Source organism: Bufo gargarizans, chromosome 2 (assembly GCF_014858855.1).
Source record: "Bufo gargarizans isolate SCDJY-AF-19 chromosome 2, ASM1485885v1, whole genome shotgun sequence".
NCBI lineage: Eukaryota > Metazoa > Chordata > Amphibia > Anura > Bufonidae > Bufo > Bufo gargarizans.
The window spans coordinates 113,745,483-113,773,158 of record NC_058081.1 but is presented as its reverse complement, the minus strand read 5'-3'; the positions used below and the strand labels follow the sequence as shown (position 1 = coordinate 113,773,158).

Here is a 27,676-nt window from a genome sequence, read left to right as displayed (position 1 = left end):
ATTAAAGGGGTTGTCTCATCTCAGCCAAGGTGAGATGAGACGGTTCTGGCCACCTCCTGGCCGGTAAACAGCAGGGTGCTCTGGAGCTCTACTGTTTCAGTAAGGGCTCATGCACACAGCCGTTGCCATTTAGCGTCCGCAATACACTGGCACCAGCCGTGTGCATCCCGCATCACACAGACCCATTCTCTTGAATGGGTCTGAAATCCGGGAGATGCGGAACAGAGGCACGGATAGGAAGCCCACGGAAGCACTACGGAGTGCTTCCGTGGGTTTACTGTACGTGCCTCCACACCGCAAAAAAGTAGTGCACGCAGGTGATACTTCTTCACAGCACTGTAATATTCACCATTTCAGGTGAACCAAATTGCGCAATATGCAATATTGCTTACCTGAAATGGCAAAGTACCCGTTTCTGGAAAATTGGGCGACAACCAAATACTTGCCAACAGGGTACCTGCACACAGGTGTGGGTTTTCAAACTGAACTTAAAGTGCGGATTTCTCAGCATTTCCACACTAAATCTGAATGTGTTAGGTTACTTTCACACTAGCGGTTTCCATTCCGCTGTTGAGATCCATAAGAGGATCAAAATAACGGAAGAAAACGCTTCCATTCTGTCCCCATTCATTGTCAATGGGGACAAAACTGAACTGAACCAAAATGCATTCTATTCCGTTTGGTTGCATCCCCCATCCCGGACAGAAAATAATGCTGCAAGCAGTTTTTTTCTGTCCACGATGTGGTGCGATCAGTCAAGACTGATCCGTTTTCTTTGACACAGTAGGAAACGGATCTGTCCCCTATTGACTTACACGGTGTTCATGACGGACCCGTCTTGGCTATATAAGACATAATACAACCGGATCTGTTCATAATGGATGCATGCTGTTGTATTATTGTAACAGAAGCGTTTTTGTAGATCCATGACAGATCAGCCAAAAAACGCTAGTGTGAAAGTTGCCTTACTTGTGACTTGATCTCAAATTTTGCATTGAAAAGGGTGAAATCCACACTAAAACATCTGACATGGTGCGGAATTCAAAATCCACATGGCAAGTCAATTTTTACACTGAAAATATATATGCAAAGTACACATAATCCAGAATGTGTGCAGGTAGCCATAGTTCCCATATGTGTCACTCTGTATTAGACAGTGGCACATATAACTGCAGTACAGGAAATGCACTGTTGAGTCCATATTGGTGGTCGCCAAGCATTTCCAAAAACAGATGACTGAACAGAATTGACAGAGGACAACTCAATGGAGTTTTTATTTAAGAGAAATGTTCTTACATGCAGATCCATAAAAGAAAAATAAAGCAAATCAGACAAAGATGCATACAGATTTATTTTATTTAACTTAACTCTTGTAGTACTGGAACTACTAGAAAAAAAGCAGAGTAAGAGAAACTAAACTGCCTTAGGTTCAGCCATTCAAAATAGACAAAGTTTCTTTTTTTCCAATAATGTAAAGAATTCAGATTATATAGCAAGAACAGGAATAAATTCTTACAACAGAATATACAAAAACATGTTGAAAATTTCTTCTTATCTACTGATTCATTTAATATAAACACAGGAATATTTTATGAATAATTTACACACAGCATGTAATTTTAATGTAACAAATTGACCAGGTTATTTTTATATTTATTTTTTTTTCTTAACAAGAACATTTGGAAAAAAAATTTTTAATCCATTTATATTATTTTTTTTATTTATTAGCAATGCATCAATTCCATAGATTTTTTTTTTTTTTTTTTTCGATTTATGTACCAGAGGTAGTGATCATCTCTGGCCAGTACTTTTCTTTCTGAAGCTTTACTGGATTGCAAAGCAGAAAAATTGGATAACGTCTTTGACAACGTTGAGGAAAGCTGCTGAAAGGTTAGACCACGTTTGCCCTTTTGCACAGAACAAGCTGATGTATAAGATGGCATCAACGTCATACCCATATTCATAGCAGATCTTTCCTCTGCCATTTGTAATGTCATCTCAAGCAGTAAAAAATGTCCATTCAAACAGTCTTATAGATTCCTAAGAATTTAAATCATCAAACCCTCCAATTCTGCTGCCATCCAGTAAAGGCCGATATATCCGTTGCGTTAACTGTAGTATACAGCAAAAGTGAAATGACCAGTATAGCTCTTCTCAATTTATCCCAATAAAACAAGAGGGTTTTGTTAAAAAAACAACAACTCTATAGATCAGCAATAATAACAAAAGGGAGCAGAGGATACAGAACTGTTCATTTATCAAAATCCGTAAATAGAAAAAGGTTAAGTGTCCTTTTTGGCATTTTATAAAGCTCAGAAACCAGACAATTTAGTGTATTTATGTAGACATACATTATGTACACACTGGGACAGACAAACACGGAGCTATGAAAAGCAGGTAACAGGAGTGCACATTTAATAATCTTGTCACTGTGGTAATGCAGCGAGACATACAGGAGTGTCATCTGTAAACCAGAATTTTAAATATTCTACCCGTAATCTACTGGACCTGGCAGTCCCATTAAAAAATGCTAGTCAATAAATAGTAAATAATGCAAGATCACATCAGAAAGACAAATGATGAACTAAGGTGCATGGAATTGGAGTTTGGCACTAGTGTATGGGAGGTGGTTCTTAAATAGCATGAGTAGACCCCAAGGGTGGGAGGAGGACCAGTGCCAAATGTCTGGGGCTGTATATCGTAGGGCCCAGGCCATTTTGCACTTCCTTTTTGCCCAGACAGAGGTGAAAGGAGCTTTTAGACCAACTGGGGAATCTCAGCTGATACTATATGACGAACAAATAAAACATGGATGCCAACGACACTCATTTCTATAAACCTTTAGGGTGCAATTGACCTTAAATGTGCAGTTTCACTTGTACTTATGCTTCTATTTAAGCAAAAAATATGTTCATAGGGAAATCCAAGAAAATGGATTTCTCGTAACTTAACATGTAACAAACAAAGAAATCCACCTTATTCACCAGTCAAATGGATTTCTAATATTTCAGGTTAGTGATAGTTTAAAGAAGGCATCCTCAAAATGTGGCCCTCCAGCTGTTGTAAAACTACAACTCCCACAATGCCCTGCTGTAGGCTGATACCTGTAGGCTGTTTGGGCATGCTGGGAGTTGTAGTTTTGCAACAGCTGGAGGGCCGCAGTTTGAGGATGCCTGGTTTAAAGGGATTGTCTGGGATTAGAAAAAGGATTTGATCTCTCTGCAGAGAAAAAGTTCCACACTTGTCCATAGACTTTCGATTTATTCCAAATTCCACAGAACCCCTTTAAATCTAGCAGCCCTTGCTTGGCCACTAGTACTTGCTTGTATATGCTTGACAACTGTCTAAAACCACCACTCCTTATGCTTGAGGAGCATGAAAAAAAAAAATGGTTTTTCAGACAATTCATTTTGACTGGAAAATCTGAGCATTTTGACTAATTCCATATGACAAGCAGAGAAGATCAGACAATTTCTTAACGATATAGGCAAAAGAGGCTCATATATAGTTAGGCTGAATTAATAAGTTATTAATAGGTCATTTGCCAAGACCAAATGAAATGCACCATCTAATGCCTTTTACAAAATAATGAAACCAGTATATTAGTAGCTAGCGTAATCCTGCTCCATCCTCATTTCTGTGTGTCCAAGGACGTTCCTAATTGGGGGAGGGGAAATAAGTGCCATTTAATTAGAACGCCGGACAACGAAATGAAGCAGCAAGTTCATAAAATGTTACAAAAAACAAAACAAAAAATCAGTTCTGTATCTCCTGCTCCTCAGTTAACACACATACCTGTCAGATGAACATACAGGGTTTACCAGATTAGGGCAGACATAATGACAACACCGAATGGATGCTTTATTTTAAATATTTTGCAGAATGGCATATGGTTCAGATTTTGCTTCCTTAAGGTCTTTCCTTTATACTTCAGACCTGTGAAGAATGGGTAACTTCTAGTAGCACAACCACACTATGGCCAATTGTCTCTCTTTGAAGCATAATCATACCCTATTGCAAGACCTGTGCTGGTGAGTTCACTGGCCAGACATCGAGGAGAAGAGGTCCCTGAGGATCTTAGTACTGTGATCCTGCTGTGTGATACCTTCCATTATGCCTTGTACATCTTTTGCTACAATAATTTTCTTATGCAATCAGGCATTGATAGCATAAAGCCTCTAATACCACTGCTATAAATGGCACAGGTACCTGTGTTATGGGCAATATATATATTCCTGAGTGCTACTTGTCCTGTAAAGATCCCTCTGTTGCTGCTCTTTAGGGAATGGATCAGTCTCAGGGAAATTTAACCTATAAGATAGTTGCTTCCATTGCCAGCAGCCCTCACAGATCCTACTGATTCCAATGGGACCTGGCTATTAATTAATGGGATTATTAGGCCAGGACTTCACAACTGCATTCTAAAACACACTATGGTTTGTATTTCGGATGTAAACTAGCTGGACCATGGGTTTAACTGACCTGAACGTACAGCAGTACGTGGGTCTGTAAACTCAAGGTGGGTCAGGACACTGGTCTGAAATACACTTGTGCGGACCTGGCCTTAGTCTGTGGCAAGCTTTTTAGAGTCAACTACCTGATTGAAAGGGTTTTTCCAACCACAGTAAGTAATGGTGGTTATATTAGTGTTCAGCGAAGCAAGCTTCGGATGCTTCATCTGAAGTCGCTTCATTCAAAACTTCGGAATCCGTTACAGTATTAGAATGTATGGGCTCTGATGAAGCATCCGAAGCTTGCTTCGCTCAACACTATTATAGATCATTGAGTGATGTGATGGGAAACAAGGGCTTTACCTAGCCCTGTCATCAGAGGGGGTGCACCAGCAGCTGGACCCCCATTCATAATATAATGATGCCATAACCTGGAAAAACCCTTTCAAGTAAAGGTACACGTGTCTATGAAAAAGTGATACGTTACCTTGCTGTGCACTCAATGAGAGATAAATGGAAAGGGATATTGGTATGTTTCTGTATGTCACCAAAAATTAAGCCAGTCATGGTGACCATGTGCCAATATTTACTGATCAACGTTGTTGGGAAATGGGCAAAATTCTATTTATTTTCCTCACTGCCTAAAGAAAAACAACTATTACCAACAGTAGCTTGTTAGCATTATAAAGACCATGCTCCTTAAAGGGTACTTAACCTTACTGTAAGCACAAAGGTGAAGCAACACACTGTATTTTTGGCTGCCATTGGCTCTGCTCTTCCAGCGTGTAGAGTACAGATCCATATTCTGCATGCTAGAATAGCAGAGCTGACGGAAGCCGGAGAACGCTCTGAGAAGCACTGCTGCACCATCATGGTTTCAGTAAAGGTTTAGGTACCCTTATTAGGCATATACAAACTAGCAGCGGCAATTTTTGAGCTTGGAATTCTGATTATTTTAACAATTCTTAGTAGTTGGAGCAATCTAAACGTACAACAGCCTGAGGGATTTACAAGCTATAAATTGTCACAGGACCACCGGTAGCTTCTGGTTCCCAGGCATTACTTTTAAATTGCTCCTGTTGCCAAAAAGGGGCAATTCTGCAATTAACATTGTATTAGGGAATAAGTACCTCAATAGGTTGATCACCTTCGCTGACCCCCACCTCTAAGCAATTCCTGTTCTGCTATTGGGAAATCAAGATCTCCACTGGCCATAATGAAATTAGTACTGAATTTGACAAGTGTACACCAAATCCCCATCATTCTAGCAGGATACCTGTAATTTAAATATACAATTTGAATATGAAGCTTTGTATTTATGCCATTTTAACTTTTTTTCCTTACTGTACATCCAAAAATATATATATATATTTTTTTTAACATAACCCTCATAGTTTACTGAGATCTGAGGAAACAGTTTAGCAGTATGTGCGACAGAGAGAGAGGGGGGTGAGGCAATCGCCATGTAGAGGTCATCACCAGGTGCACATCATTCCGAAACAATCTATATCCAAAAATCCTGTAACATTAGTGAAACCAAGCCACATCAAACTTCAGTACAGTAATGGATTGTTATCCATCCCTTCATTAGAGAGAGAACTGGGCAAATGCCCTTTTCTGCTCATACAGTGACTGACCCCAGACATGTTTTAAACATTAACCAATGACATTCTAAGTATTGCTAAAAAACTTGGGATGCAAGCTTTTTTTTTTTTTTTCGCTTCTTTGTCCCTACCAGCTGATAATATTAGTAACTTGCATAGAAGATTCCCAGCTGTAAGGCCTTATTTAGAAAAAGCAGCATATATTTTCTACCAAAACGTCGTAAAGCTAGAGTGCCAAAGGTTATAACTTCCCGGTGTGGATTAACAGAACAGAAAAGAAAAGCACAATTCTTCGATATTCCAAGTGATGGGTGCTGTCCACAGTTAATATATTCTAAAATGTTCTGGGAAAATGTGGTTGCATAAGTGTAGTTCACTTGTGACTGCAAAACAGGAATCAGAAGAACAGCATTGGCCTTTGGTATCTATTTCTGTTTTTTTTTTTTTTTTTTTAATTTAAACCATGACTATCATACGTGTATGAGCCTGGACGAAACTTACAGAATACCTCGTCCTTCTGCGATAAGGTTGGTTTCTGGTGAACTGACAAGCAGCATATTGGTTAGGCACAGAACAAAGATGCTTCAAATATAGGATCACTTTGCCAATAGTATATAACAAGATGCTTGACTACTTGACTGCTATGGTCAATACATTTTCTTCAATGTACAAAACCAGGAAACAAATTTTATTACAAAAAGTAGACAACCTTTGAAGCTCCAGTATCTGAGCATTATGGCTGTATAGTCCAGCTACAGCTGGAGAGGTGAATTGTTACCACCACTTTGACTAAAGATATGCATCCCCCATAGATGGCCAGACTTCATATATGGTGGTTTCAATATGTAACATACAGCGTATCGCCAAGAAAGACGAATACCCTGCACACCCTAATGCACCCCAGTAAGTTAGAATGGCAGATCGCCTCTCCCTCCTCTCTGTAACAGCATTTTGTGGCTTGAGTAGTGTATGAGGTTACCGGTTCTATGGTTTATTGTCAACTGCTGAGAAATGTGAGATGTTGATATTTTTTTTTTTCATTTTATATATATATATGTATGTATAGGTTTATATATAGATATTTACACATATAAAAAAATAAAGAGTGAGGTAGATAAATGTTTGGGAAAATAATATTGAAAACTGTCCCCTGTCATTTACAAGAAAAAAAAAAAAATAACTCTCTCAATACATAAGAATGTGTTGGGGCATTTTTACAGTGACCAAAACCAATGAGAACAATAAATTAGAAAACGGAAAAAAAAAAAAAAAAAATCCTACATAGAATACCTTCTTAGGCTTAGGGGCCGCAGGGTAAGAACAATATACAAGATGAGATCAGATACAGAATGCTTCAACAGGAAAAGAACAAGCACTTCTACAAACATTCATCGTATACAGACAACAACCTGTCAGTAACCGAAGCGTTAAAAAGCGAAAAACTCCGACACCCCAAAGCAAATATCAGAAGGCTTACTCAACATGATGGGTGACCACTAAATCTGCTGCAATCCATAGAAAGTAATCATGTTATTCTTTCCTCCACCTATTGGCTAACGTTTTAGGGAGTGGAATTATAAGGGACTGCATTATATACTGCCAGTAGCCAAATCAGTATGAAGGCACATAGGAATTCCCATACTGCATATGCAATCTGAATTCACCACTAAGCTATAGAGGGTCTACTTTTAACACTTCCCATCTGCTCTACTGTAGTAGTATAATGCAGTTAGCAGCCAGTGAATTGACTGCAGCTATGTGGCTACCAAGAAGCTTTTTAAAAGCCTAAATTCCCCGCAGCTCCTCTGATGTAGGCAAGAAATTAGCGACTTTCTAATACTGACCTGCCCCACAGCACCCCCAAATGTTAACACGTCTAGATTTTATCATGGTGCATGCTCTGTATCTCTAGAGCAGGAGAAGCACACTAAATGCCACCATGCTCTTGAGACACTTATATAAATGATCAGTCCTGGACTGGGTTCCCCCTATATCTGCATAAGGCACGCCTGCATATGAGAGGACCCAAGACCTGCACTAAGTCACTCATATGTCATCACTTTTGGCTTGATGGGAGGACCACCACTGGAGCCCCTGAAATCTCAGGATTTAAAGTAGTATTTCCAACCTCAAATATAGACAGATGCAGGTCCCACCCCAGGGACATATCCCCTGACCCCGTCCAGCCTGGATGTTATGGCCAGAACTACAGAGACTGCAGTTTCCATGGGGCTGTTTCGGCAACTCCATGCAATTTTAAAATGATTCTCCAGGAATAGTGAGTTTTCCGCAAGTGCCTCTCTAAACAGAAGATTTATATCTGCTCCCCATTGCCTCTGGTCTCCGCAGTGTTAACATCTGGCGCACGGTCACATGCTCTGCTGTAGCCAACTACTGGCTTCAGCAGTGACATGCTGCTTGGGGCCACGTCACTGCTGAAGCCAGTCATTGGCTTCAGTGGAGCATATGACGCTGCAGTGGATGTAAACACTGTGGAGAACAGAGAGACGGGGGAGCAGGCAGGTATGAATCTTCTATTTAGAAAGGCAGGGTGCTGGCGAAAAACTCATTTCCAAAGAACCCCTTTAAGTGCACCAATATTAGTATTGTAGATCTCTTATATGGCCTGCTTTCAGATTACTTCCAATGGGTACAGCACATTTTTGGCATCCTGTGTCATATCACGTTTGAAAGATTTGGTCTAAATATGGACTAAGGTCAAGTCTTCAAGTGCAGCAAGGAGCAAGGCACACGAGTATGGTTGTCTCTGTAAAACACTGATGCTTCTTGAAGTGGACATTTCTCAATTTACCCTGCACTATATATAGATCAATATATGAACAGACTTGCAATGTTGGAAGGGTTATTAGTTGTATTGTATCCTGCCTCACCTGTGTTGCATAAGGCATGAGCCCATGGAGTAAAATAACATTACATAACTGCACTTGGTTTCTTGAACGGGAGCCCATCGTTTTGCTTCTAATTAATTTTAAATGAAATTTTTCCAAAAACTGCATGTACTGATTTTTCTGGGGGGGGGGGGGGGGGGAATAGATGATATTTTACGTTGAAACATAACTGGACAAGTCAATGTGCATTAATAAAAATTTGACAGTACATGCCACGGTGCAATGCAGCAGAAAAGATATCAATGCCCAGTCTTCTGCTTTTTGGTGCACTGGGACGATAATAGTTCTTCATGGTTGCAGACATGAAGAATAGCAAGTGACGTCTATAAAACATTCAGCCCAGTGCATATATATTGGACAATACATCACAGGTAAGACGGAGGCGGCTAAGGAAGCGCCATTGTTTCTAATGCATTGCCTTGGTTTTATGCTGTTCCTGTAGATACAATAAGGAACCACAGGGTGGGCCTGCTGCACTTGAAGACAGACACGCTGCATGGAATCAATTTCATGTCAAAAAAATTTGGTCTGTGTATCAGATACAGTTCATCCTTGGGTCTGAAGGGTTTTTCACTGAAAAGGAGCTCCCAAAATACAAGTGGAGACTTGAAGCATGGAGATGTATCTAATAATCCACACAAGTACACATACAGACGATAGATCTGGAAATATGTAAGCTGTCCCGTCTCAAGCTGCCAGTGAAATGTTCTGGCTCTGACAACTGACTACAGGGACAGAGAATTTAGTAAAGATTAAACTGTACGATTATATATTTTTTTCTTTTAACCTGAGTTTCTGTTTTGATGCATTGCATTATCACAGAATGGTCGCTGTGTGAGGCGATAAAAGTACATAGGACGAAGGATATACACTGTATCGTAAGACACTTTTCTCTACCCCACCACCCTTCCCTAACACCTGTAGGAAACCATCTAATAAAAAATAAAATAAAAAAAGTACACAAAAAAGGCATTAAACAAATGGATAATACTACAAGTTCATATGTGGGAGGTGCACAATGTGAGGTGGTGGGGGCATTATGTGTTGAAGTGGCACAGAATAATGCAATAGTCCAAAATCTCCCATCCCAGTAAATTGATGTCTCTAGCAAAGTGTGTGTTTGTGTGTGTGAGAAAAGAGAAGCGGCTTGATAGGAACATGAGGAGATGGAAGAGTAGACCTGAAGGTGCATTTTTTAAACTTTTTTTTTTCTATAATAGATTAAATACACAAAAGATAAAGAAAAAATAGCAGCCTTTTTCTGTACAGACATAGATGAATATCTGAACCATAAAAAATTTATAAAAGGGACACAAAATGTGTATGTTAATGACGCTATGACCTCACACTGAACTGTAAGGACCTTCTATAAAGTCGTCGCGAGAAAAAAACATTCCCACCCCTAATAATCGTATATATGTATGAGGTGCAAGAAAGTAAGTTTAGAGATGTGGAGATGGCCGGGGTTTGCAGGAAAGTCTCGTGTTCTACAATATTTCCAACACAAACAGAACCTCAAATTTCCAATTAAACCTAAAAACCGGGATACACAGCTGTCTATCAAATATCCCATTTCATCGCTAGATCCTCCATGATCGCTTCACACGTACAGTTTTCCACTTTACTGTAAACCCCCTGCCTGCATTTCATTGTGACATGTTGTGACATTTTGCCAGTTTTCTCCAGAATGCATTACTTTACATATATGTATATATTTACAGGATTATTCCACTTCCCACCTCATCACACGCAAAACAAAAAAAACTAATAAAATAAAAATTTTAGATAGCAAGTTCCCCATTAGACAAAAAAAAAAAAATGTATTAAAGTGTGCATGGGTTTGTGATATGAAAAGGGACTTTATACATCCACACTGCTATAACAAAAAATAAAAAACAAGAAATCTATTTGGCAAAGACTGTCAGAATTAAATAAATCTCTGGGTTGCATTATGCTTGAATTGTACTAGTCTTTCTTAGATTGGGCCAAAGGTAAAAAGTAGTCTGTTTGCTTCACTCTGGCCCAAAACTTGAAGGGAAAGAAGTGCTTTCATCTTTGTTGTGTGAGAGCAGTTACAGGCTTACCGTGACGCACAGTTAGAGGGGGCACTGGCCTGATGTACCATGTCCTCCAAGTACACCAGTGCCAACTCTGTTGACAACTGAAGCCCAACCATAAGAGAAAGTGGATTAGTGTTTGCACGGATATGGAGGAAGCCTCCTGCGCGTTAAGTCTAAGATGCACACAAGGGGCTATACTACCAATGTTCATCAGACCTCAAACCTAGATCAGCAGGCTGAAGACTGGGGGAGAGGTAGTGCCCTCTCGTTCTTGCGCCCCCCATTCATGTGTGCATATGGTTGCCGCTCATCAAAGCTTGCTCTTAAGACAACTACACCTGGGCCATTCTCGGCCTTGTGTCCCACGAGATGTTCAGATGTCTGCAAGGTACATGATGGATCCAATGGAATGCTCTCCATGTTCTCTGCCTCCAGGTCCAGCTCCTCTGTATCTGGAGGTTTGTTCTCCTCACTATAAAAAAACGACACCTCTCTGAACGCTGGATCAATCTCGTCTTTAATGCTGTTGATTATTTCCAGGAATGAGGGCCTCATTTTAGGGTTGTATTGCCAGCACATGCGCATCAACTCAAACCTAGAAGGGATTTTTAAAGACAAAATAAAAGAAAACAAAAAAGCCACAGATTAGAAATTAAAGAAACAATCGTCCTAATTTGTGTCACAAACTGGATAAATATGAATAGATCTTCTCTATGTGGCTCAGGAGTTCTGCCATGTCTCCCCTCTTGCTTCTCAATGATGTAAGATAACTGCCTGCCTCCCCCTCTCCACTCAGTCTGTACTAGGACACAAAAAAGTGCAGAAGCACCGCTCAGAGCGCTCCGCCCCATCAGTTCTCCCCATCGCTGCTCGGCTTTGTGGAGTATGAATCCATAGAAAGTACGAAGGATCTGCAATGTCACATGCTCAAAGCAGAAATGGTGAAAGCTGAAGGGGCAAAGTGCCCCGAGCAGCGCTTCTGTCCCATGGTGCTTTGTCCAAAAGGTTCAACTATTCACCTGCTAAAAAAGAGACGGAAATAGAAATTAACCCCATCCTGACATCTGCTTTAAATGTATGGCGAATGTGGGGTCTTTAAACATGTAGACCATGCAAGTGCCATAGCTGGTGTTTACTTGATCTTTTACACAGCAGACATCCGATGGCTGTGTTGGTTAGTACAGACAACTCCGCTCATGGACATTTTAACCCCTCAGATTTCATGGTACACTATGACCATGGCATCTGTGAGGTTATTTACTGGGAATGAGCTCCTTCTGGTGATTGGAGATCATGGAGTCAATTCAGTTGCTATGGCTGCTGGGAGACTTGTGAAAGCAACCAGGCCTGGTATAGTAAAGTTCCTAGTGTACCTGTACAGTCTCACTCTATCCAGTCAGTGCTATTGTCAGACTGTGCAGGTACACCCCCCAACTGGTTACCCTTACTGCAGACTGCTAGCAATACATTCATAACTTCTAGTAGAAATAATAGAGGAATGGCACAACATAGAGCCATAAGAATAGAGGCTCCAGAATTGTTTTTACATGAGGAATGCATGGAGCTATTAAAAACAGGCAGATCAGGAGTGGTGAAAGGTCCTCTTTAACTTCCTCTGTGGTGGCGCTGCAAGGAAATTGAATAATTGCTGTCAGATGCCCCAACAGATTACAGTTGAACACTGGGGGTCCAGAAGGGGGAGACTGTGACCAGCTTATTGTCAAATGATCTCTCTAACAAGTAGGAACTGTGCAAACTGGAGAACCACTTTAAGAAGCCACTATTCTATAGTTATGTCTGCTTAACTCCTACTGGCAATTGGGTGTAACGTTACATTCAAAGTGTGGGAGGGATATATAGAGCGAGCTTGCAAGCTGCAGAGTGGCAGCTGTGATATACATCTGACAACCGGCTGCAATGACCAATTCTGTGTCAGTTAACACCTCAGATGCTGCAATCAATAGCAATAGCAGCATCTGAGTAGTTAGAGGAAAAAGGCCCACTCTGTCCTCCGATTAGAGCCCCCATGGCAAAATTGCGGGGCCCTGATTGGTTGCTATGACAGCCTGGGGTCTTCTAAAGGCTCACAGGCCAGTCAGAGTAAGCTGCCTGTTAATCCATGCCTGTAGCAGGGGTTGAGAGGCAGCCAGTAAAAATCTCAGACTGTAATAGTATAATATTGCAGTCTATGGTACAAGTGATTAGAGGATCACATTTTAAAGTCGCCTGTAATTAAAAATTACAGTAAAATAAATTGTGTTTAAATACAATAACAAAAATATAAAAAAATCCATATCACCCCCTTTACCAATTGTACATATAAAAATATTTAAGAAAATAAATTAAAAAAAAAAAAAAAAAAAAAAAAAAACACCGAAAATGTTTGAATGCATGAAATCTAAAAACATTTTACTGTGCACCGAATGCTGTAACAAAAAACTAAAAAATAGAAATGCACGTTTCACCATCTTTTGGTCATCTTGCCCTTCAAAACAAATTTAATGAAAGTGGTCAAAAAGTCATATTTACTCCAAAATGGTATCAATAGGAAATATAGCTCTCCCTGCAAGCCCTCACACAGCTCTGAAGACAAAAACATAAAAAGTTATGGTATTTTGGAAGGCAGGGAGAAAAAAAAAAAAAAAAAAAAAAAGGGGGTTAATAAACTGAGAAAACAGATGAGTGCTTGATCTTCTCTTCAGATAGGCTGGAATCACACATGCGGTTGTTTGATGTAGCGATTTGAGCCAAAGCCAAGAACTGATCCACCCCAAAAAAAAAATAAAAAAAAATCTAGAGTAAAAGGAAAGACATTTACTCCTGCATTTGTGAATTTAGCCTAAACAAAAACTGTACATAATTTTGTATTCTTTGTATTCTTAGACATGCAGACGGTACATTACAAATAAAAGTTTCCTTGATGGACCAAGTAAATAAAAGTTATATTTCATAGTAAACAATGCAGCTACAGTCCGTTTATTTCTACCAAAGGTTCCTTTCCCTGTATAGTGTCATTAACACAGGATCTCTCCTGTACCCTTCCAGCCCCTTCACGTGGGGTCCGTGCGGGGAAATCAGGACCGAGCTGAGAAGCCAGACGTGTACACACATCTCTGTCACTTGACGCTCCCCGAGCCATTCCGGACTGACCATGCTTCCAGCTCTTGCCATAAATGGAATGCTTTTTAATCTCCCTCTTCCCCTCCTGTGTGGATTTAATACCTTGTTTACTGAATCTCAAGGAGGAGCTGCACACAGCAAAGGAATCATGTGCGCCCAAGCTCAGCAGAACCCCATTTGGAGGATGGATATCTTTTAACCTCTGATATGTTTACAAAAAAGCAAAACAGAAAAAGCTTGCACATAGGAGATGAACAGTAACTGCACACGTGGTAAATAAATATACCATCAACCATGACAACTATCCTCCTAGGAGCTATTATACTGTATGTGGTTCTACTGCAATGTTAACAGCAAGGGCACACAGACCACATTTGCATCCACACAGGAGCCTTGATGACCAGGGGGGCCACCTCCACCTCATAAGAAAAACAGCACTTCCTATGTAAATAACTATGCTCCTAGGGGGTAGTGCAGGGGTCAGTATTGGAGGGGTCACTGTCACTATTGGGGTACCTCAGGGGTCAGAATTGGAACCTATTCTCTTCAATATATTTATTAATGATCTTGTAGAAGGCTTGCACAGTAAAATATTAATTTTTGAAGATGACACTAAACTTTGTAAAGTAATTCACACGGAAGAGAACAGTATATTGCTACAGAGGGATCTGTATAGATTTGGGCAGAGAAGTGGCAGATGAGGTTTAACACTGACAAATGTAAGGTTATGCACATGGGAAGGAATAATGCAAGTCACCAGTACATATTAAATGTTAAAACACTGTGTAAAACTGAAATGGAAATGCACGTATCTTTTTCAGGTGCATCTCTTTATAAGATGCACCTGATTATAAGACCCCACCCCCACCCACCCACCCATCCACCCACACACTAGGTTTTAGAGGAAGAAAACAAGAAAAAAAAAAACCATTTTCATCGGTCCTCAGATCAGACCCCCAATCTTCATATCAGACTTCCTATAAGATCCCTCAGTCATCGGACCTCAGATTAGACCCCCCCCCCCCCCAATCTTCATTATGCCCCCAAAATCAGATCTCAGTTCAGACCCACCCTTAACCTTCATCAGATCCGCAATCCTTACTAGACCTCAGATCAAACCCCCCCACTCTGCATCATTTCTTCCCCCCCCATCAGACCCCCAATCTTTATTTAATGAACTAACCTCTCCTGCTCTGGACTGCATGCATTTCCTGCACTTTCTGCTCCCTGGTCATCTTCTGGGCCCCATGTTGCACGGTGACCTGACGACTCACAAAGTCACGTCATAATGCACGCCTATGTGCACTACGTCCTGATGCTATACACAGTCAGGAAACAGCCAGCGCTAGCCGTGGTACACTAACTGCGCATACTAGTGAGCACTTTCAACTGCTTTTGGGGTAATAAAGTGTGTCTTATAAAGTGAAAAATACGGCATGTATTTTTTAATGTAATATGCTGGGGATTTTTTTTGTAATTTTATTTTATTGGTAGGGAGTTTTTTTTTGTTTTGTTTTTTTGTAGTGGACTACAAGCGGTTACACTGCAATATATTCTTTTAAGGCATGGAATATGGTTAAAACTATTTGAGAAGACTCCCCAAAACGGAATAGAAAACTGGTCCTCTGCGGTGTTTTTTCAAATAAGATGGCCACCGTGCATGTTATGTGATGGATTTGAAAATCTGTCACAGCATATCTGGTGTGGTAAGTAAGGCTAGTTTCACACTGGAGTTTGGTGCGGATCCGTCATGGATCTGCACAGACTGATCCATTGAGATAACACAACCGTCTGCATCCGTTCAGAACGGATCCGTTTGTATTATCTTTAACGTAGCCAATGGCTAGCCAGATTGTGTCATAGAAAACGGATCCGTCCCCATTGACTTAGATTGTGTCAGAACGGATCAGTTTGGCTCAGGGGGCTTGAGAAAGGTTCTGTCAGAGAACCGAAACATCGCTGTGTGACGTGTGAATAATGGACACATTTGTTTCACGTTTTACAGAGGAGTGCCGTGGATCTCTTCTACTTATATCTGCAACCGTGATCAAGGGTTTAACACAGGCATCCACCGCAACACAGAAGAAGTGCTGCCCCATTTCCACGTTTTACAGAGGAGTGCCGTTGATTTCTTCTATATAAATATATATATATCTATATACACACACATAAAATTTAATGTACCTAAAAATAGTGCAAATAAAATAAAAAGCCCCTACAATCTGTTCTGACATTGGGCTAAGAATTTTTTTTTAAAGCTGAACAAACAAAACATTAAGTAGTAAAAGATGTAAAGACATAACTTAAATCTATGATTCATGAAAAAGAACTGTCCGGATGAAGAACTAAGTAATGTCCCCAACCACAGCATGAAGCTTAGCCATGCCTAGTGTGAATCCCCTGAAGGACTAGTTACTGTATAAAGGCTTCCCCTTCTCTGGCCCCTTTAGACCCGTCCCATGATACTCATCTTTCAATCGCTGGGAGCACAAAAACAAATAAACATGTTTTGCAGGCAGCTCACACAGCGTCTGACGGGGAGCGATCACGAGAGCTCATACCAAAAGAGAATGCTCTGCCAGTAGACGCCAGGATGAAAACTAAAACTTCTCACCTACCTACAGAAACAATAAGCCACAGACCAACGTATACTCCAATAAAAGGCATAGTGCAGTATTAGGCTCTCTCTATATAGTCATACACACTGTTTGGAAAAGGGGAGGTTGGAAGAGATAGCCGTGGCCATCTTAAAAGGGTTATCCGGGTTCAGAGCTGAGGCTAGCATCAGAGCATCTCATGCTCCGATGCGCTCCCTTGCCCTGCGCTAAATCGCACAGGGCACGGGCTCTTATCTTCAATAACACACTGCCTGGCGGAAACTTCCGCCCGGCAGTGTGTTCAGTGACGTCACCAACTCTGAGGGGCGGGCTTTAGCTCTCCCCTAGCCGTTTTACTGGCTAGGGCAGAGCTAAATCCCGCCCATCAGTGCCAGTGACGTCACCGGGGTTCCTGGCAGCCCCATGGAGAGCCCCGGTACGTCACCGGATCTCCAAAAAATGCCTTTGCCCTGCGCAATTTAGCACAGGGCAAAGGAAAGCATCGGAGCTCCGATGCTCATGTCAGGGGTGAGCTGCCGGGGTGAAAATGGAGGTATGTCCGGGTTCAGCTCTGAAACCAGACAACCCCATTAATAATGAAGAAGCCATAGTAGATTCTAAGGAAAACAAAGCACGCTTATCACATGCATTTAAAAACTGGACTGTGTGTTAAAGATGTTCAGAAATACGAGATGCCAATAGCTTTTTAAACTTTTGGAAGGAAAATAGAGAGAACATAGGTTATGTAAGCAGTGAAGCTGTATAATCTTGCAGCTCAATGTATGCACTGAAAATATGAAGCACTACTGAGTATTTCATATGTATATCTCGTGCACACTACTGTATCAAGACAGCAGCAGTAGTGCCTTATTGCACTACAACCGATGCACTACAACTGTGCTCCCTCCTGTTATCTACTGCAGAATAACTTGCAGGACACTATTGAAAGCCTGAGACGATCGTACTAGAAGTAATTTCTGTGTCCACCACAAAATATCTCATCTGACCACATGAAAAGCTTGCTGCCTACCAAAACGTTGCATAACTTTTTCTGTATACAATAAGGGCTCATGCACACAACCGTATGTATTTTGAGTTCTGCAAAAAAAAAGGATCCTCAAAAAATACGGATGACATCCGTGTGCATTCCGTATTTTGCAGACTGAAACAGCTGCCCCTTCATAGAACAGTACTATCCTTGTCCATAATAGGACACGTTCTATTTTTTTTGCAGAACGGAAACACGGACATACGGAAAAGGAACGCTCACTGAGTAACTTCAGTGTTTTTTTTTTGCCGGAACCATTAAGGTGAACGGTTTCTCATATGGTCCGCAAAAAAAATTAAAATGGAACGGACACGGAAAGAAAATACGTTTATGTGCATGAGCCCTAACTTGGTAACACACCTTTAATAGCTACACTTCTATTGAAACTATAGTGCAACAGACAGTTGTCAAAAGTAACATACTAAAACACATGTAGTTTATGCTGCCCGGCCTAATAAATCCTTTCTAACACCTAGAAATAAAGATAAAGAAGGGGTAACATACAGCATATCTGGGCAGTTATCTGGCTTCTCCAAGAGACCTCCTTCCATGACGAATCGGAGGACCTGCTCATTGGACATGCCGTGGTATGGCTGCTCAGCCAGTGTAGCTATCTCCCATAAGACTACACCAAATGACCTACAGAGATGAGAGGAATCAAGAAAGGTTACAAAAACAGAATTATCCTGACTTTTGATTTTCATAGTTTCTCTTCAACCCAAGCTACCAAGAATGGAGTCGATTCTACTAATTACCAGACATCAGAGTGAGTGGTGAAGACACCGTCTTTGAGAGATTCTGGTGACATCCAGCGCACTGGAAGGAGACCTTTTCCTCCCTTTCGATAATAATCTGTCTCGTATATGTCTCGAGTCATTCCAAAGTCTGGAGGACAAAAAAAAAATATAAGAAGAAAAGAATGGTTGAGAAAGGAATAAACACAATGTTCCCCTTACGTACGTCACATACATTAGAACAGACTGCCTTCTTCCAAGCCTGGCCAACCATCTAATGTGTATGGCTGTATCTGGACATGATGGCAGAAGTCAAAGCAAAGAAAGGTCTGGCATGCTTGATCCTTTTGTTCTAAGGGGAGAAACACTGCCACCAGAGGTGTCTGGTAGCAGCTTACTTCCCTCTACTCTTTCAGAATAGCTACGTGTTTGTCCAAGTGTATATGGGGTGGGGTGAGCAGAAAAAGCAGTCTGCCAAGACCTATCTGAACTGTATAACTGGCTTGGGGTACTTTCACACAAGCGTCATTCTTTTCCGGTATTGAGTTCCGTCCTAGGGGCTCAATACTGGAAAAGAACTGATCAGTTTTATCCTAATGCATTCTGAATAGAGAGCAATCTGTTCAGGATGCATCAGGATGTCTTCAGTTCAGTCTTTTTGCCTTTTCAGGACGGAGATAATACCACAGCATGCTGCGGTTTCATCTTTGTCTAAATTCCGTAACACTTGCCGGAATGCTGGCATTTTTTCCCAAGGACATGCATTAATGCCGGATCCGGCCCCGAGTGTTCCGGCAAAACAGATCCGTTTTTGCGGTCTGCGCATGCTCGAACGGCAAAAAAATTGAAAAAAATAAAATGCCGGATCAGTTATTCCAGATGACACCGTAGAGACGGATACGGCATTTCAATGCATTTGTCATACGGTTCAGACAAATGCCATCAGTTTGCATACGTTTTGAAGGATCCGGCAGGCAGTTCCGGAGACTGAACTGCCTGCTGGAATCCTCTGCTGAAAGGGTGTTCTAGCAAAATTGAAACAATGTTCCTTGGCCTGCAATTAGTAAAAAAAAAAAAAATTTTTATAAATAAATAAAAACACCTCACCTTTCCCCACCAAGGGGATTAGAGAGGTGAATATTTTTCCTCTGGATAGGTCATCAGTATCTGATCAATTGGCCTCAGACACCCAGGACCCCCGCCGATCAGCTGTTTGAGAAGACACCGGCGCCCCTGTGAGCACCACAGCCTTCTTTCTGCTTTTCCTAGGCCTGTGACGTCACGTTTATTGGTCACGTGGCCTAGGAGCAGCTCAGCCCCATTCAAGTAAATGAGGCCGAGTACAATACCAAGCAAAGCTGTTGAAAGTAGGAAAGGTCATAATAATGTGACTCAACCGTGTATATATCTATACACAGACACACAATAAGGCCACATACAATACAAGCAGACTAGTCCACTCTAGTACCACCTTATTTTTTTGTATCAGATTTACCTCCGATTTTGACTGTGAATTCTTCAGACACCATGCAGTTTCTGGCTGCTAGGTCTCTGTGAACAAATTTATTTGCATTGAGATATGCCATCCCATCTGCAATCTCTCCTGCCATCTGGATCATTTTCTTCAAGGAAGGGGGAGGCTGCCCAGGGTTACTCTGAAACAATATACAAAGGGGGGGGTCAGGTATAAAAGTGAACACATCTCTGCTTTCTGGAATGATACTGTCAACGTAACTACTGCTAAGGAAAGACTGACGTCTTAAACAGCTGCCCAAAAATGAACGCCGGGACCTGGTAAGCGGTCAATGATGAGCATATGAATACGGTAATAGAGAGAAGAGACCAGCATGCCTAAAACTATAACCCTTACCGCCCAACTTCTGGAGGTGAACCAACCCAGTATAATATACATGGCTCCCTCCTCTATGCCCTTAGCTATACAGACATACAGATCAATAACATTCAGAAATTGGCCCATATCAAATAAACTAAAATCATAAAGGGACAACATTTCCCAGGGTTTGTACAGTTCTTACAGTAATACTGCATGAAGCATTATAGAAATGGAGGAGAGCACATAAATCCACATGAATATTTTTCAAGGTAAAAGTCAGGGCACATAATGTTCTCTCCTGTCTGCCTGTAGCAAGTATCACTGTGGAAACACAGCATGCTGGACGCTAAGCTACAGAGATTTGCTTATTAAATTGATACTGCTCAGTCTTAAAGTACAACCATCACCGTATTGCATCCACAGATGTCTCTGCATATACATGCAAACACATACATGAACCAAGAGAGGCACAGACAAGAGACTCTGTACATTACCCTCACCCTGCTGCAAGCTTAGCAGATGGGTTCATGGAGGAATTGCGCAAACACGTAGTGTTCTTAGGTTATGTTTGCACATGTCGGATTTAATCTGAGGCTGGCAGTGCTATGGATCCACACAAGGATTAGCCCCACTGTCACTACATAAGGCGAATCCTTTCCGGTGTGGAATCAGCAGGAATAACTAAGGCTACTTTCACATCTGCATTTTTGCTGGATCTGTCATGGATCAGCAAAAATGCTTCCGTAATGACAATACAACCGTCTGCATCTGTTATGAACAAATCCGGTTGTATTATGTCTAAAATAGCCATGACGGATCCATCTCTACAACCACTGTAAGTCCATGGGGGACGGATCTGTTTTCTTTTGTGGGTCAGAAAAAACTGATCCGTCACCATTGACTTACATTGTGATCCGTTTTGCTCCGCATCCCAGGACGCACTCAGAAATGCTGCTTGCAGCACTTGTGTGTGTCATGGGACCGCAGTTCATTTTGTCCCCATTGACAATGAATGGGGACAAAAGGGAAGCCTTTTCCCCTGCTATTGAGATCCCATGATGGATCTCAATAGCCGAAAACGCAGGTGTGAAAGTAGCCTAACAAGCTACTCATTTCCATGTTGCTTTTTATCACTATGATTCCTTTGATTCTTGAAAAGGCATCACTATCCACATACCCTACTACCTGATATGGATGTAATGGAGTAAATTGCCATTAAATAAAGCAGCCACAGGGTGCAGCTGGTCACGGAGGCAGCCCATGATGACAGCTGGTGGCGTCACTCATCAATTGGCAGTAAAAATAAAATACCCCTTTAGGCTGCTTTCACATCAACGTTTCTTATTTCCCTTCCTCTGCTCCGTTATAGGAGCAGAAGAACAGAAATAATGGAAGTGCCAGATTCGGCACATAACTGACATGAATGGAACCTAACATCCCTTTGACTATAGCGGGATCAGTTTGGGAGAACATTAATTTAACGTATAAGAAAATACTGCATGCAGGACTTTTCTCCGCTACTTCTGACAATTTCTGTGACTTAAGCCCTGGACAAAGCTACCGATGCAGATCTGAAAGGAGCCTTAGGCCAAGCTCACCTCGCTGTTTAGCTTTCTGTTCTTATACCATCAGAAGAACAGAAGAAAACGGATTCGTTATTTTGAGCATCAGTTATGCGAACTCTGCATTGTAAATAACTGTAAATAACTGACCATAACTGATGCACAAAAGAGATCCGTTTTTATTTTCCTGTTCTTCTGACGGATCAGAAGAAAAGAAAGCTGAGCAGTGATGTGAACCTGGCCTTAGGTTCTGTTCACATCCCATTTTTTTACATTTGCAGCACGGCCTTCCAGCAAGCTGTTCCGCCATAGAATGCCGGGAAGCGGCCGGACAAAAACCATTACGTGCAGTAGTTTTTTATGGAAGAATCCTATAGCGGCAGATAGCCCCCGGACCCCATTAATGGGTCCAGCAGGCATTCCAGGTAACATCTGGCAGGCCGTTCTGCCATCCTGCAGAGTACAGCAAAAAAACATATATGTTAAAGGATTTTATTATTTATTATTTTAATATATATATTTTTTATTACAGTGGAACCCTATGGTGACCGATCCCTCTGTATGGCATCAGTCATATACATTATTTGTAGATGTTAAATGTGGGACAAAAATGTGATGTGAACACAACCTTAGTAACACTATGAATCAATAAGTGAAAATATAATAAAAAAATAAAAATGTACTGTATCCTGTGTGTGCACAAGCAACAGACCAAGGAGAGGCTGCTAAAATAATGACCCTGACATAAGTACAATTCAGGGCAGAGCTTTTACGCCTGACTTGTCAGAAGCTGGAAATCTGTTAATTACCCCTTCTGTACATAAATACCAGCACACTGGCAGTAAGCAGGGGGCAATAAAACAATATGCTGACATTTTACTGCAGCTTGTTCTATAAACGTATGGTATAGGAATGTAGAGCTCTGGTGACTGCAAATTACAGTTCTTGGAATTTGGAAGGTGCTCCCTCGGGCACAGGAATGCAGATAGGCAGCCTTAGTTTAGCTAATGCGGCTCCATAGCCTTCTCTCAATGGTACCTGGCACAAGGATGATTTATTGTCTGGGAATAGGTGACAAAGGAATGTGGAGAATGAGCAGTGGAATTAGCGGGAAATAATCACCCTCTAGGTCTGGCGGTAAAATGTATACCTTACTGTTACAAGGACCAACAACGATTAGAGAGGGACTGCCAAATCTACAAATGTCCTGGGCTGAATAGATAGTTTGTGGGGTCATAATCTAATTTCTACCATCACTCAAACACAAAGGCTAGTGCAAATGTCATACTCAGCAAGTTGAAGAAAATACGAACTCCATGCAGATGTTGTCCTTGGTCAAATTCAAACCTAGGACCCCAGCGCTGCAAGGTAACAAAGCTGTCCACTGAGCCACCATGCTGTCTATATATTTATATGGGGAATAATCATTTTGGCAGTTTATATTATAGCTCCCATAAAATTCTGACCATGAGCCCCCACCACATGAATGACCAAAGGAAAGAAACTGCAAAGTAAAAAATTATGGCAGATGAAGTGGGCGCATGTCTCCCGAAATGTGCTGCATTATTCCCAGTAAGAGTATAGTTTGTTACTGGAACAACTTTATTCCCTCCTATTGGCATCATCCCCTAACTGGAGATGATCCTGTGCACTGTACCCCGATTTGCTTCCAACATCTTTATGTGGAACCAAGGGGGAAAAAAACGTCCCTCTGGACACTCTTGTAGTTCAAAGACATTTGGTTCCTGGACTACAACCCCAATCCATTTACATGACTGTCTGCTTGGCATCAGTGCTGGACAGTTGAGGATAGGCGCTGGAGGCCATGTCAGGAAGATCAGGTGCTTTTGGTCTACTACATTGTGACTTGTGGACATGCAACATATATCACAACTAATGAAGAATTAATGTGGTCACATTGAAACCTGCAAGTTACCATGACAGCAACAGAAAGCCAAAGCTGCTGAATTTCAGCGTGACCATGTTCAATTGCTCATTAGAGGCGACTGTAAGCAGTACAATACTGTGATCTCTCCCAGTCAAGGACCACAAGTAGCCTTAGACAACAATGCTATGCTTTAGGAGCATCTGTTGTCATAAAAAAAAAAACTTATTAAGCTGGGCATACTCCCTGGTAGGGTTGGTCATGGTGACTAAAACAAGCCCTTTCTCTCTGCAATTGGTTTTAACAATGCAGGGAAATTCTTATTTTTAATTATATGCAAAATTATGAGCTCTGAGCACCGAGGGGTTGGCCCAGCAATTATACCATAGGTGCTTGTTCAGTAAAGATCATCGAGCGGGGACAACTGCAAGATATCTCCACTGCGCTGGTGCATGTGCGAGATTTCAGGGTCAGACATTGAGGATGACTGGCCTGGTCACTCACACTGGGAGGGGGAGTGGCAACTGGGAAAGGCAGAGGTGAAGCGGTGCTCCGAGGGGCTAGGTCAACCCCTAAGTGCTCTGAGCACCTCTTTAACTAAAAATAAGAATTATTTTGCATCAAATTGCAGAGAGTAAAGGCTTATTTTAAACATTTTAAACACCCTGATGACCAACCCTAATAGGCAGTATGCTTGGTTTAATAAGGCTGCTCATGGTGACAGATGCTCTTTAATAGTCAAGGGAACTAAAGAAAAGAATGTTGCTGGACAGTGAATTTATATTTCTAAACAACGCACATAAAAAGTAGCCGCTTCTCCCCGGCTTAAATTGCTCTTGATTTCATTTCCTTTCGCAAAGTACAGAAGAAGCCCTTGCTCCCACCTCTTCATCAGCAGCCGCTGCTCTATCCCCTTTCCTGTTTTCTTCTGCATCACTGAAATGTCTGTAAATAGCTGTGTTCCAGATGTAACATGACTATGACCCCTTGAACATGCTTTCTATCGGGAACAATTCGCATTCCATTTTTACCCTGAAGTATCCAGTTATGGAGCAAAGTAGAATACAGAGTTTTTCACATTTAGGCCTCTTGCATGTGCCCATAGAGCTGTAATAGGTTCATGTTCTTTGTATGTCTCTGATTGCACGTGGAGGCATACACAGTTTTTTTTCTATCACTACATTGCTTCTAGCAGAGATGTGTGGCTCACAGACAGAACTGATGCCAAATAAAATAAAAAAAAAAAGTTATCTGAACTGAGACCTGCCGAATACTTTGCCGTGACAGAATAGCTTTCTACTGACCTCTGCGTCTGGTCTTAAAGATCTCAAATAGCTTTTGAGGTCTCCACGAGTCATTAATTCCATGATGACAAGGGTTGGTTGGCCTTGAGAAACAACACCTAACAAACGTACCTAGGAAAGAATAAACACATATAACAAAGCATGACTACTTTAATTGGGTTCACTGTAGGACAGCTCTTCAGTAGAGGACACAATATGCAGAAGAGATGATGGTGTCCATTTACCACATGGTGACAGTTGAACTCCTTCATCACCGAAGCCTCGTTTAAGAACTCAATCCTTTCCCTCATGCTGGCGGCCTCATTCACAGTTTTTATCGCCACTCTGGTTTCTGCTTCATCTTTCACCACCCCCTTTGCAATCCCTTCATACACCATTCCAAATGATCCCTGTCCCAGCTCGCGGTTCATTGTTATCTTCTCCCGAGGCACCTCCCATTCGTCGGGCACATACACTGTGATAAATGAAAAGGCAACATTAGATCAAGCTTCAGCTAGCACAGGGACAGCGGACATGACACATTTTGTATCTTATAAGCAATTGGTACAAGTCTTTGTCCTCATAAATGATCTAAGAGTCTTCTCCATTTACAGAAGGTCCTATGCCACAGCATTACCAAACTAGAAATACACTAATCAGATGCAGTGGATCACTGAGCAGTTCTGCATTGAATGGTAAAGGTGGCCGTAAATTAATATTGTCCGAATCTGCAGATTTCAGCAGGAACAAATGACAATCTAAGGGTATATTCATACAACAGTGGAAAACAGCCATGATAATCGATTTTTTGGGGTTATTCATTTTTTTTTTATTTTTTTTCGGCCAGTGAACAGTGGCCATCATCAAAAAATAGGACATGTCCTATTTTTGACCATTTTTCTGGTCTGGCAGATCCAACTGAAGTTAGGGACAACGATACACTATGGAAAAAAAAATAATAATATTCACCTCACCACAGGCACGCACAGGAACACTTGCTCTGCACTGGAGGTAGCAGGACCTGATGCTCCCAACAAAGCTGTGAGCGTCTGCCCCTTCTGCCTCCAGTGTGGAGCGAGAGCCAAGTGTTCCTGCGCGTGCCTGTGGTGGGGTGGGGACAATACATACACTGGAGCACTACAGAGGGACATTATTTATTCTGGAGGATATTGCAATTATGTAAAGTTAACCCCTATCCACAGACCTCCCAAAGAGATGAATGGAGCGGCTACATGCACTCCCAACCAACTGCTTGTTCATTTTGGGGGAGGTAAAGGGACCCATTCTCATGATCGGTGTGGACCAAGAGGTCGGAAACCCCACTGATCTTATAGTTATCTCCTATCCTGTGGATAAGGGATAACTTCACATAACCAGAATACCCCTTTAAAAGGGACAAGAAACCCTGAAAAACGAGATTTTTGTATAACTTACCAGTAAAATCTCTTTCTCGCTCTTTCCTTGGGGGACACAGAAGACCTTGGGTATAGCTCATCTCCCTAGGAGGCGTGACACTAAGAAAAAACTGTTAAGCCCCTCCTCCACAGCTATACCCTCAGCCTGGAGAGAAAGGCTGCCAGTTGCGTGTCCAAGTAGTGAGAAAAGGCAAAGCCCAAGAAGTGGAACCAATAAGCCAACTACCCAACGGGTAAAACAAACTCGGAAACTCGCGTAGATAAAAACAAAGAATGGGTGGGTGCTGTGTCCCCCAAGGAAAGAGCGAGAAAGAGATTTTACTGGTAAGTTATACAAAAATCTCGTTTTCTCGCCCAGTTTCCTTGGGGGACACAGAAGACCTTGGGACGTTCAACAGCAGTCCAAGAGGGGAGGGACTACAGCACCAAGGCGAAGCACCCGAAGGCATCAAGAAACCGCCGCCTGCAGACCAGGCAGCCCAAGACAGCATCCGCTGAAGCCCGAGTATGCACCCTGTAGAACTCGGTAAGGTGTGCAAGGAAGACCAGTGACCGCCTTGCACAAATGCATGGCCGAAGCCCAATGCCTCCGGCCCAGGGGACACCGACCGCTCTGGTGAAATGGACAGTGACACCAAAGGCAGAACCCTGCCCTTGGTGCGCTAACCACAACAATAGCCACTCTGAGAAAGCGGAGGAAGCCACCCTGGAGGCCGCAACCCTTGCACGGACCTCCTAGAAACACAAGAGACCAAACGTCGACAAGAGCCGGAGATCTCCAAGCAAAAACGCAAGGCCCAAACAACGTCCAAACGGTGAAGTGTCCGTTCCCGGGGGCGGGAAGGGGAGGACGAATGCCTCGCGGAACTGAAAGACAAACACCACCTCCAGAAGGAAGGAAGAGACGGGATGGAGAACAGCCCTGTCCTATGGAAAGACAGAAGGCTCGGAACAAGAAGGACCGCCACTCAGGCACCCGTCAGAGACCCGACGGCTACGGAAACACAACCGCACAGGACAGAAGGAGTAGAGAGAACTACTGTAACGGCTCCAAAGGAAAGATAGGAGCGCCAAGAACCCAGTATGTAGATCCCAGGGCGGTACCGGAGGGCAGTACAAAGGGAACCCAAGAGCCGCTCCATGGAAGAAGGTCTTGACAGGCCCAGAGGGCCGT

At 42.0% G+C, this 27,676-nt stretch overlaps 1 protein-coding gene across 1 annotated transcript in view; it reads right to left on the bottom strand.

Moving 5' to 3' along the window:
- Positions 1–1,332: 1,332 nt before the first annotated feature.
- IGF1R (insulin like growth factor 1 receptor) overlaps positions 1,333–27,676 on the bottom strand; it is a 180,169-nt gene continuing 153,825 nt past the window's right edge. The window contains exons 16-21 of the mRNA XM_044279434.1: positions 25,333–25,562; positions 25,109–25,219; positions 20,019–20,178; positions 18,545–18,674; positions 18,294–18,428; positions 1,333–11,619 (exon numbers count right to left, since the gene is read on the bottom strand). Of these exons, the coding sequence (XP_044135369.1) occupies positions 11,253–11,619; positions 18,294–18,428; positions 18,545–18,674; positions 20,019–20,178; positions 25,109–25,219; positions 25,333–25,562 (1,133 nt within the window). The 3' untranslated portion in view covers positions 1,333–11,252. The remainder of the gene's footprint in view (positions 11,620–18,293; positions 18,429–18,544; positions 18,675–20,018; positions 20,179–25,108; positions 25,220–25,332; positions 25,563–27,676) is intronic.